Source organism: Pelophylax lessonae (genome assembly GCF_965119305.1).
Source record: "Pelophylax lessonae genome assembly, chromosome: 11".
Taxonomy (NCBI): domain Eukaryota; kingdom Metazoa; phylum Chordata; class Amphibia; order Anura; family Ranidae; genus Pelophylax; species Pelophylax lessonae.
Genome location: NC_138778.1, coordinates 212,645,311 through 212,658,626, shown reverse-complemented (window position 1 = coordinate 212,658,626; position 13,316 = coordinate 212,645,311). Strand labels below are relative to the sequence as shown.

General features: G+C 43.0%; 1 protein-coding gene across 1 annotated transcript in view; it reads left to right on the top strand.

The window, feature by feature from the left end:
• The window catches only part of LOC309567495 (bactericidal permeability-increasing protein-like), a gene marked incomplete at its 3' end in the record, with an annotated part of 130,849 nt that extends 122,862 nt beyond the window's left edge, over positions 1-7,987 (top strand). The window contains exon 16 of the mRNA XM_082272882.1: positions 7,703-7,987. Coding sequence (XP_082129008.1) covers positions 7,703-7,987 — 285 coding nt within the window. The remainder of the gene's footprint in view (positions 1-7,702) is intronic.
• Positions 7,988-13,316: the final 5,329 nt, after the last annotated feature.

Sequence of the window (13,316 nt, the reverse complement as noted above, 5' to 3'; positions counted from 1 at the left end):
CTGGAGTACCTTAACATTTTACATACTTTTGTGATTGAAACAAGGTTAAAAATTGCTGATACATACATTTTAACAGCAAAGCTTTGCATAGTAACAAAAGTAAGAAAAGCTCAGCTATCTGGAAATTGTCTAAAACAATAGGATTATAAATCATATGGAGTTCACAAAGCTAAAACACCAGGGTAAGACCGGCCATAGATGAAGACAAGGTCCATAAAGACATGGATGAGCGAGTTTGGGGTGGAGGAATTTGACTGGCCTGCACAGAGTCCTGACCTCAACCTTATAGAACACCTTTGGGATGAATTAGAGCAGAGACTGCAAAACAGACCTTCTCTCCAGCATCAGTGCCTGACCTCACAAATGCGCTTCTGGAAAAATGGTCAAACATTCCCATAGACACACTCCTAAACCTTGTGGACAGCCTTCCCAGAATAGTTGAAGCTGTTAAAGCTGCAAAGCGTGGGCCAACTCAATATTGAACCCTACGGACTAAGACTAGGATGCCATTAAAGTTCATGTGCGTGTAATGGAAGGTGTCCCAATACTTTTGGTAATATAGTGTATGTTGCACATGCATCAGCACAGCCTTAAGGAGTAATGGCCATCTCTGTTCCAGATCCAGAGGTGTCTAGATCAAAACACTGGCTGTACAAAATTACAATTCTCAATTGCATTAAATTAGTGTTTTCCTGGCCTGGTCCCAATTTAATGCTGGTACATTTGACCAGGCTGGAGTAATTACAGTTCTCTCAGAAGCTATATAATATTAGATCACTAACATGCTTTTGTATCCATCTTTTCATTGATTAAAGCTCAATTCTGGGCTCCCTCCCCACTTTTCCTGCAGATGACCCCCATCTGTTTTATATATATATAGAGTGAGAGGACTGGGAAACAAGGATTTCGGGCACAAATGTTTTTTTAAAAACAAATTATTTTATTCAAAGCATATTTAAAACCAAAGAAAAGTACAGGCATATAATTATGTGTTAAGGACCAAACCAGACCCATAGATGGTCTATACTGTGGTGTATCTTAATACATACAGTTTAGAACAATGGTTTACATACATCTTAAAGTACAGAACAATTAGTAGTCATATCATTCTCAGGACTATTCACTCACGATCAGACAAAAACCACCGGCGGACACCAAAATAGACAAGGTGTCGGTCCGTGGGATCAACTGAGAGTGTGAATTAACTTCCACCATATAATATTTGACCTTTGCTCGACATGTTTCGCTTTCTTAGGAGAAAAGCTTCATCTGGAGCATATCATTTCGTTTGTCTGTACAGTAATAGTCAGGCATAAATCTCAATTCCGTAGGGGAGTTTTTTAACGAAGAGGACTGTTGTGCGTTTGTGGAAAGCACCGTATTTTGGCACCTATATGAGCATGTAGTAGTGAGGGTAATCACTCCATATTTACTGGAGAGGACGGGAGCCTAGTGCATGTAGCGTGTCCCTTATGGTTGTCTAAACGTCCGTGCCGCGCTATTCCAAACTTGCACACAGTCCTCGCCGGATGGGGTAATGCCGCCATTACCCCATCCGGCGAGGACTGTGTGCAAGTTTGGAATAGCGCGGCACGGACGTTTAGACAACCATAAGGGACACGCTACATGCACTAGGCTCCCGTCCTCTCCAGTAAATATGGAGTGATTACCCTCACTACTACATGCTCATATAGGTGCCAAAATACGGTGCTTTCCACAAACGCACAACAGTCCTCTTCGTTAAAAAACTCCCCTACGGAATTGAGATTTATGCCTGACTATTACTGTACAGACAAACGAAATGATATGCTCCAGATGAAGCTTTTCTCCTAAGAAAGCGAAACATGTCGAGCAAAGGTCAAATATTATATGGTGGAAGTTAATTCACACTCTCAGTTGATCCCACGGACCGACACCTTGTCTATTTTGGTGTCCGCCGGTGGTTTTTGTCTGATCGTGAGTGAATAGTCCTGAGAATGATATGACTACTAATTGTTCTGTACTTTAAGATGTATGTAAACCATTGTTCTAAACTGTATGTATTAAGATACACCACAGTATAGACCATCTATGGGTCTGGTTTGGTCCTTAACACATAATTATATGCCTGTACTTTTCTTTGGTTTTAAATATGCTTTGAATAAAATAATTTGTTTTTAAAAAAACATTTGTGCCCGAAATCCTTGTTTCCCAGTCCTCTCACTCAATTAGCAATTAAGGATAGGGACACACCCTAAATTGGATACTTCATGACCCAGATAGCTGCTGTCTGTGGATACATGGCCTAGAATAAAAATTTATATATATATATATATTTACCTTTTCCAAAAGTCTTTAGGCTGGTCATGTGACAAGCTGAGTTTTCATCCTCACTTCCTTCTCCAGCGGTGGGCAGTCCCCAATGATGGAAAAAGCAGTGCCACTTTTTGCATCCATACACTGTCATAACAACCTGTACTCAATGTATGTCCTCAGTCTTCTGGATTGAAGTATGCTGGGAGTTATTCAACCTGGAAGACTGAGGACATCTAGTGGAAGAAAGGAATTACCACCAAGAACAATGCCAGAGAGAATGTTAATATATTTCAGCCAATGTGGTTTTAAAAGGCACCTAAGGGACTCTTATTTTAAAAATCATTTGTCATTTATGATGTAAAAAAAATGTAGGCCAGGCCAAAAGCTTCCTCCTGATATCACATTTGACTTCAATAACTATTTACAAAAAAAAGTAGCCTATTATACCTGAAATTCTCTTGTGATGTCACTAAAGTGCTTTATAAATATTTTTTTTATAAATTTGTGCTTGTTGGGTAACAAATATTTTTTAAATATTTAAAGCCTAACTACACTTTTGTTGAGAAAAAATAAACATTCCCCTCTGGGTGATCTCTGTACATTACAAGGATTTTAACAAACTTTTTTGCAGATTCCTACCTTTTGCTGTTCTGAAGAAATCATTGTTTGTTCCTCTGTGCTGATAGATAATTATCTATCAGCTGTGGCAGCTGCAGGGCTCTAATGAGGTAATCTGCAGGGCCTGCATCCCTTTAGACGTGTTCCTATTGGGAGTATCTCACCAAAAATGACATTTGTGTTGAAGGGGATGCCTGATATCTTACTTGTATCTTAAGCAGACTTCTGGGAAAATTAGTGAGCCAATCACACAAGCAGGAAATTATGTTTCTGGGGTGTGGTCAGTATACATTCTGTGTACAGAACAGCTCCAGGTTGCCATATTGCATTGAAATTTCAGAAAATGACAGAGCTGCAGATTGAAAAGCAAAGGTTATTTTAAATAACATTTAATTGCAATATGATTTGTATACGCTATATTGTTTTTTCTTTATTTGCTTTTTTTTTCCCAACGAAAGTGGAGTTACCCATTAAACATAATTTTAACACAGCTCTCTAAACACTAAAATCTGCAGGATGATAATAATGTGGAGTGGCTGCAAGATTACATGGACTTCTTCGCCACCTTGTGGATAAATCTGATATTACATCATGCTGAGAAATTGCCAAGGAAAAGACTGAACTCAACATTAACAGAATCTTCCTAAAAATTAATGTACCTTTCCCTACAAGTCATATTGTAATTTAATACCTTTCTATTTAATTCTGCAAACACCCATGATTGAGACTCGCCAATAAAACGTAAGTTCCTCCTAACAGGGTTAAGTTCAAATTGTTCCCTATTCTACAACAGCTTGTAACCCTTTCACATGGCATTTCCTCTACTGATGATTAGTTAAAGGTGTTCAGTAGCATTCCAATAAACAACATGTTCACTTTTTACTATGAATTCCCTCAGGCCCCACAATACTCCCCCCCCCCCCCCCATAGGTCCTTCATTACCTCCTCCAATGGCTGCATCCTTAAACCATGCAGCCCAGCCAGTTAAAATATAAATGTAGCGCTGGTCTACCTGTGCCGGTGCACTAACATTCCATTAACCTAAATGAACATTGCACCTGCTATACTGGTACATCCCATTTAAATCCATGGGCCATTGATGTGCAACTACAAGAGCAAACAGTGGTAAGTGTCGGGGTCTGCATCATACATAGCTACATAGTTAGTCTGTGCCTGAAAAAAAGACCAATAGAGGAAAAAAATAAAAGGCAAATAACATATATATATATATATATATATATATATATATATATACACAGGGCTTTTTTTCAGCGGGAACGCAGCTCCGGCACCTCCAGGACTGAATGTATGTAATGGCAAGGGGTGCTGGAGGTGTGCTGCAGGGTCTGTTGATGCTGGTTGCTGGGGATCTAATGTCACTGGAGGGAATCTATTATTGCAGGGGAGTCTGTTGCTGGCAGGGGATCTATTGTTGCTAAGGGTGGGTCTTATGTTGCTGGGGGGGGGTCAGTCATTTCTTGGAGGGATCGACTGTTGAGGAAGAGGTCTATTGTTGCTGGCTGCTGGAAGATCTGTTGTTGCTTCCAGGGGTCTATTGTTGCTGAGGAAGGGGGTGGTATTTTCTTGTAGGTGGTCCATTGTTGCTGGGGGGGGATCTATTCTTCCAGAGGGTCTGCTGATGCTGGCTGCGAGGAGATCTGTTGTTGCTGCTAGGGAGGGGGGTGTTTTGTTGTGAGTGGTCCATTGTTGCTGGCTGCAGGGGATCTATTCTACTGCTTTTCTTGTTATCATTAACAAGCTCAATACAAATTAGTTAGTACCACAAATGTTACTGTATTATCTAAAAGGGGTGGTCTTGGGAGGTGGGTAATGGGTGGAACCATGAAACGGTGCTCAGAGGTGGGTAGGGGCGGAGACAAGGGGTGACTTGAAAAGGGGGAGTTCCTGCACCTATTCTCTGTGAAAAAAAGCCCTGTATATATATATATATATATATGTTATAGACCCGATGCATGTCCCAAACTGGCTTATTGTGGCAGTCACACCAGATTCATGAACCAAAAGACGCCCTCTCAAGAAGCCGACAATGTAACTCCCAGCGTGCTGCAATTTGAAGATGCTGTCACATGACAAAATATCCTATACGGTCCCTCGGTGACCACAGCTTCAGTCCTTCCCTGCTTCCCTAGATACAAGCTAGACCTACCTGTGTACAAACAGGTTATTATTCTATCTGGTTTAGAGGCATCACTGGAGACCTCATGTAGATCACTTATGAGCTCTCTCTGGACATAGTCCTGAGATCTACTTGACTCCCTTACAAAGCTAAACCCGGAGAAGGAGTTTCCCCTTTTATTGTTTTAACTCCACGGATTGCCACTTTTTGCTTTATAGCTGGGTCCCCACGTCTAGCATTTGGAGGTCCACTTTAAGTTTTCAATTGTTGTTTTGCATAATTAGCCTCGTGGCTGGATGGCGGCCCTTCCCAGTGGCATAATGGTTGAATTCTTCCGTGAGGGATACACACATCATGTGGGGGTGCTGCCCCGGCCCTGGTGGACCCTTCCCTGCGATGATTCTGCTGTGGGGGGGGGGGTCTGCTGGTGCGGGAGGTACCACCTCCTGTGTGTGTTCATTATGATACACTACAGCACTACAGTGTTTGTCCCTGAACTAAGACTTGATAATCCCATTTTCCCTGCGATAGGGGTCGCAACTATAGTCCTGCCTTATGAGTAGTACTAGCCTCCTTATGAGGCCGAATGCCCTCTAACTATATGACTTTACCAGTTTATTATACGTTGGGTACATACAGGGCTTTTTTTCAGCGGGAACGCGGTGGAATGCAGTTCCGGCACCTCAAGCACTGAATGTATGTAATGGCAAGGGGTGCTGGGGTGTACTGAAGGGTCATTGAAGCTGGCTGCTGGGGGATCTATTGCTCCTGAAGAAGATCTATTTTTGCACGGTGATCTATTATTGATGGGCAGGCCAAATTTTGTTGCTGGTAGGGGATCTATTATTGCAGGGGGGGAGAGGGCTTATGTTGCTTGGGGGTCAATTGTTGCTGGAAGAGATCTACTGTTGAGGAGGGAGCTATTGTTGCTGGAGCGCATCTATTTTTGAGTGACAGTCTATTGTTGCTGGTGAGGAATCTATTGTTGTTGGTTGGGCTTATTATGCTGGAAGGGATCTACTGTTGAGAGAGGGGGTCTACTGTTGCTGGCTGCTGGTGGTGAGTCTATTGATGCTGGGCTGGCTGCTGAGAAATCTGTTGTTGCTGCCGGGATCTATTGTTGCTGAGGGAGATTTATTGTTGCTGGATGCAGAAGATCTATTTTACTGCTTCTCTTGTTTATAACAAATTCCATACAAATTACTTACCACCACAAAATGATACATGGTTCTGTATTCTCTAAAAGGGGCAGTACTGGGAGGTGGGTAGGGGGTGGAACCAAGGGATGGTAGAGTAGGGAGCAGAGACAAGAAGTGACTCAGAAAGGGGGAGTTCCTGCACCTATTCTCTAAGAAAAAAAGCCCTGGGTACATACATGAATGGCTTGCCTCCTCAATCCTTCCTAGTTTCCCATTCCCACTTCTCTTGTCCCCATCTCCATTTTGACCTCCTGCTAGGGTTGAACTCCATTTCTGATCTAGCCACCTGTGTATTATGCCATTTTGGAGTTATAACTTTACTTGTATTTCAATAGTTCTGTGGTGTTTCAAATATCAAGTTGACATCTATTTACTACCGGAACTCCCTTGCCTGGACCTCAGATGAGTTACATTTGAGTTGTGGAAGCCCATGTGGCCGGGGCTCTGCACCTAATAGGGTCTTACCACATCCCCTACTAGGTTTTCTCTGCCCTGGTGGCAGCAGAACTTCTCTAAAGAGATTCCTGTTTCTTTCTTGATAGTCCACTCTGCTTACTTTTTCCTAACTTTTCTTCTTCTACTTAACCTTTAGACTCTCCCACTCCTCCGATCCCCTTCCCTTTTTTTTTCTCCTCCCCTCCTTGTCACCACAAGGGAGTAGAATTTTACCGGAGCAGCCATGACCCCGAAAGTCCTCTCCTGGAGCATTAAGCGTTAATATTCCCCGGAGAAGCAAACACGCGGTTTAGCTGAGCTTCTGGAGACATAAAGCAAATATCTTCTTTCTCCAAGAGACTCATTTTAGAGCCAACAAGATTCCAAAACTATATAACAAACATTTTCCAACGGTCTACCACAGTCCTTGGTAGCATTTTAATATGAAAGTCTCTTCCCTGGCAATTCCTTGATGTCCTTACGGACCAAGAGGGCAGGTTCCTCTTGCTTAAAGGTGAGCTATATTCACATACGTTCACCTTGGCGGACATTTACTTGCCCAATACAACCAGCTTCAAACTATGGAAAAGTTCCTTTCTACTCTTGACTCCTTCCTGGAAGGAACCCTAATATTGGGTGGCAACTTTAACTTGACCTTAGACCCTCAAAGAGACTCCTCAGTCGGTTCTTCTCCTTTGCCCAGAAAAGTTAGACATTGTCTTAAAGGCCTTTTCCACTCACATCAATTGATAGATCTCTGGAGCATATTCCACCAACAGGAGAAGGATTTTACTTTCTACTCCTCTGTGCATGGCTCTTACTCCAGGATCACTTTTTTCCTGCTTAAACATTTGACCATTCCCTGGTATCTAAAACGGCAATTGGTGACATTGCTTTGTTGGATCATGCACCGATTTTTGTGGAATTAGACATACAAAACTCTCAACCTAAAACACACACTTGGCGACTCAATGAGGCTCTTCTGAAAGACCCTACCATAATCGCAGTTGTTCTGCAGGAACTATCTACATTCTTTGCCAACAATACAGATTCAGTGGATAACCCGCTTTCTGTGTGGGCAGCCCACAAATGTTTTATACGTGGGATCTTAATCAAACACAGATATTTAACCAAGCAGAAAAGAGCAAAAACTCTTTCTGACCTTGTGACGCGGATCCATGCTCTTGAACAAAAACACAGAACTGGTGCAGATCATACTATCGAAGCGGAGTTACTGAGAGTACGGGAATCTATCCGAGAGCACTCCCTTTACAAAGCGAAACACGTCCCGTTGAAGGCCTGACTTTCTTTTTATGAATTTGAGGACAAATGTGGCCATCTGCCATGGGGCCAAATGGTCTCTGACTTGGCATGTCCCTACCCTATCTTCTCCATCAGGCTCAAAGATTCATTTTACTCCAGACTTAGCAAAAGCTTTTAGAGACTTTTACTCCACATTCTATAATCTTGAACCAACCTTGCCATCTTCTCCAAGTTTGGCGACGTCTTCAGATTTGATTCGATACATTCAAGAAGCAAATCTCCCCACGCTTACTGATGAGGAAAGAGACACTCTATCCCAACCTATTTCCATGAAAGAATTTTCTGTGGCCATAGCCTCTACCCAGCCAGGAAAGGCCCCTGGCCCAGACCGCTTCTCTGGAGCTTATTATAAGACCTTTCAAGCTATACTTGCACTGCATTTTACCTTTAATGCCATTATTGAAGACAAAGATGTGCCACTAGACATGTTGCGTGCTAGCATAGCGGTAATCCCCAAACCAGTTAAAGACCCCCTTCTATGCGTAAGTTACTGATCTATATCACTTCTGAACTGTGACATTAAACTTTTTACTAAAATCCTTGCTATGAGATTGGCCGCTCTGATGCCACGCATTATTTCACTAGATGAGGTTGGATTTATCCAAACACGGGAAGCCAGAGACAATACCATTCGGACCCTTAACATCATCAACTACACATAGACTTAACACCCCCCTTTTGCTCTTGTCTATCAATGCCGAAAAGGGTAAACCGGAATTTTCTACACGGGACAAGGGACTACTGACTCCAATGGTCTTGGATATCTGCACTATATACTAATCCCTCCGCTACTGTTCGTGTGAATGGCTTTGACTCAGACCCATTTACAATAGCTAATGGCACTAGGCAGGGCTGTCTACTGTCACCTTTACCCATTGTTCCTACGTTGGAACCGTTCCTTAAACACGTCAGAAATAATAGCTCCATACAGGGCGTGCACACGAGAGACTATCATCACAAGGTAGCAGCCTACGCTGACGATCTCTTGCTTTATGTTACTAACCCCCTTAACTTCTCTACCTTCCTCATTATTTGAACTGAAACAATATGGCTCGCTATCTAATTTTAGGGTCAACCTTCAAAAGTCAGAGGCCTTGAAGTATCCCTCCCAGTCACTGTTGTTGACAGCCTTCGCCCCTACTTTCCTTTTAAATGGGAAACCCAGTATATACAGTACCTGGGGACTAGAATTTCAGCGAATCTGGATGCTATCTTTTCCCTGAAATTTCAACTTTTCAATAATGCCCTATCCGTAGAAACTAAAGAAATAGGACTTTCATGCCTAATCATGGTTTGGCCGCTGCAATGTATTGAAAATGAATGTCATGCCCAGGTTTCTATACTTGGTGCAGGCCTTACCAGTTAAGCTGCCTCAAGCTTTCTTTCACTCTGTGCGCTTGGCTTTCATTCAGTTTGTTTGGCAAGGTAAGCATCCCCGCCTCAGCAGAAACCTGCTACTTCGGCCTAAACTAAATGGTGCCATAGGCTTTCCCGACCCTGCGCTATACTATACAGCAGTCCAAATGACTCAAGTTATGGACTGGTGTAGACACCAGACTCTCAAATTATGGGTCACATTGGAACAGGAAGCGGCTAATGCGCCACTTGCAGGGTTGCCTTAGGCAGGTAAACAATATGTAGTTCACCTTACCAGTCACCCACTAAAAGGTCCTGTTCTAGCCGAAATGTACAGGTTTTTCAGATTAGCTTCCTTGGAGAGCTTCTCTTCCCCTATGTCGCTTTGTCGCCAATAATAGGACATCTGGGATTTTTACTCAGACTAACTGATCTGAATTTCAGTTCATTATCCCCGCTAGGCCTATTGTGCGCTTCTCAATTCTTAAGTGCCAATGGATGGCATGCGACGAACACTTTGTTCCCCAGTGTGTCCACCTCCTTTCTAACTCACTGGAGGACCCTTCAGCTGTCTGCCTTCTTGCAATCTCTACCTAAACACACACTTTTCCGTAGAAATTTACATTCTTTCGAAGAATTATGTTTGGGAGAAGACCCAATTCGAAGATCTCCTTTTACCTCCTACAAATACCTCCTGGAACTTAATGCTCAGTCTAACCCCTCCTTCCTTGCTAAGTGGGAAAAGGAGCTTGAGAGTGATTTTTTCTGACCCTCAAAAGGAGCATATACTCTTTTTTTTGCACATAAGTCTCGCCTGAGCAGCAGATACCAGGAGACCACCTATAAGATAATGACTCGCTGGCACAGAGCACCATCGATCCTGGCCAATTGTTTCCCCAACAAAGCGATTGATGTTGGAGACGTAGCTCGTCTGAAGGCACTCTTCTACATATTTTTTGGGAATGCCCTGTGCTTAGCACTTCCTGGCAACCTATGCTCCAACTTATTCATAAATTCACTATTATTTCCTTACAGAATGACCCAGCTGCAATATTGCTTCATCTCACGCAACTGTCAAAAAAACGGTACCACAAATCTTTACTTAAACACTTGTTAAATGCAGCATGAGCTTGCATCCCGGCTATGTGGAAACAACTGTCTGCCCCAACAGTCGCACAATGGCTCGCAAGGGTGAACGATATTGAGCAACTAGAGGACCTTACTTCGCCCCTCCGGGACAAAACTGAGGAACATAAGACCAGGTGGTTCTACTGGAATTTCTTTTGTTTCTCAGATGAATACCTGAACTACGTTTGATCCATGTAGTGTCTTGATACCTGCTCTTTACTGGGTCATGGTCCTGACTTACTTTTCTAAGGCTCCCCCAGTGGTGACCTCCCTTCTTTGCCCCCCCCCTTTTTTTTCTCTCTTTATTCCTCTTCTTTTCTTTAATACTTTCTCTCTCTTTTGTCTTTTTTATATCTTCTATTTGTATTATAATAAAATACTATTGCATATGCACGGAATCAGTGAAACATAGCCCTATCTGACTTTCATACTTTTCATATATACTGTGCACTGAGGTTTTCTAGAAATAGCTTCCAACTTAGGGACATATTTTATATCTCCAGAGACCTTACTGTTCATTTTTACTGAATCTCTTCACCATGTTTGGTTATAATTAACGCTATACCCCTCTGTGGATATTTTCAGAAACTTTATTTTCATCTGTTTTGGAACAATTGTTGGATACATGTATAGAGTCATGCATTCTTTTGTTATCTGTTGCGAATCTTCTAAATAAAAAAAAATAAAAGAAAATTATAAACTGATAATTGCTTTGTCAGTGGGCAAACGTACAAAATCAGGGGATCAAATACTTTTTTCCCTCACTATATATACATACACATATATATATATATACTGGTAAAAAAATAAAATAAAGGAACACTTTTTAATCAAAGTATAGCATCAAGTGAATTAAACTCCTGGGATATTGATCTGGTCAGTTAAGTAGCAGAGGGGGTTGTTAATCCGTTTCAGGTTCTTTGGTGTTAATGAAATAACAACAGGTGCACTATATGGGCAACAATGAGACAGCCTCCAAAACAGGAATAGTTTTGCAGGTTGAGGCCACTGACATTTTTTTCCCTTCTCGTATTTGCTGACTGTTTTTCACTAGTTTTGCATTTGGCTAGGGTCAGTGTCACTACTGGTAGCATTAGGCGATATCTGGACCCTATAGAGGTTGCACAGGCAGGATGGCACATCAATACATGCCATTGCCAGAAGGTTTGCTGTGTCTCCCAGCACAGTCTCAGGAGCATGGAGGAGATTCCAGGAGGCAGGCAGTTACTCTAGAAGAGCTGCACAGGGTCATAGAAGGTCCTTACCCATCAGCAGGACCGGTATCCGCTCCTTTGCGTAAGAAGGAACAGGACGAGCAATTCCAGTGCCCTACAAAATGACCTCCAGCAGGCCACTGGTGTGAATGCCTCTGACCAAACAATCAGAAACAGACTTCAAGAGGGTGGCCTGAGGGCCCAACGTCCTCTAGTGGGCCCTGTGCTCAGTGCCCGGCACCATCGAGCTCGATTGGCATTTGCCATTGAACACTAGAATTGGCAGGGCCGCCACTGGCATCCTGTGCTTTTCACAGATGGGAGAAGGTTCACCCTGAGCACATGTGACAGATGTGAAAGGGTCTGGAGAAGCCATAGAGAACGTTATCCTGCCTGTAACATCGTTCAGCATGACCAGTTTAATGGTGGGTCAGTGATGGTCTGGGAGGCATATCTATGGAGGGAGGCAGAGACCTCTACAGGCTAGACAATGGCACCCTGACTGCCATTAGGGATTGAGATGACATCTTTGGACCCATTGTCAGACCCTATGCTGGTGCAGTGAGTCCTGGGTTTCTCCTGGTGCACGACAATGCCCAGCCTCATGTGGTGACAGCATGCAGCAAGTTCCTGGAGGATGAAGGAATTGATACCATGGAATGGCCCCTACGCTCGCCTGACCTAAATCCAATAGAACACCCCTGGGACATTATGTTTAGGTAAATCTGACACCGCCAGTTTGCACCTCAGTGTGTTCAGGAGCTCAGTGATGCCCTGGTCCAGTTCTGGGAGGAAATACCCCAAGACACCATCTGTCATCTCATTAGGAGCATGCCCTGACGTTGTCAGGGATGCATATGTAGCACCCTACAAGGTAGGTGCTAGGTAAAAGTATAGTGGGCCTTGGTTGCCTAACAGCAGGGCCATGATTTTCAGCTGGGCTGTCATGTCTCCCAGGTGTGGCTGCTGAGAGGGGAGTCTCCCCACTGGCTCCATGAGAGGATTCTCATTGGGTAGTGGAGTAAACCCAATCAGAGGCACATTCAGGCCTGTATCTACCCCAGAAGGCAGATTCTGCCGCAGAGGATTCTGGGAGTGGGTATAAGTTTGAAGGGAGTGCATGATGCAGCGTCTTTGATGGGAAGCAGAGTCCCAGGAGGGAGAGTACGGCTGTCTCTCCTCCTGTCAAAGGAAGCGGGTGTCTCGGGTGGTTTGTGCAAAAAGGTAAATCAGCGCAATTAAATATAAAGTGGTGTAGTGTTAAGACCCAATAATTTGGGACACATAAAAGAAAATACAGCAGCTATATAAAACCTTCTTCACTAACGGGAGAAATGAACTATAAACAAATATGTATACAGCGCTATATAAAATCAAATAAAGTAACAACGTGCATCATATAAATCAATAAACTCGCTTAAAGTGCAATATATATTCCTCTTAAGTGCAATATATAATGTCCATAAAGTGCATTCAAAGTAAAGTGCATAAGAGTCCACTAAAATATAAATATAACCGTGGATTAAAATTCAATAAAGTGCTTGATAGATGTTTCATATAAAAGTGCAAGTGACACCACCACCGTTTAGCCACCAGATGGCCTGTCACCTC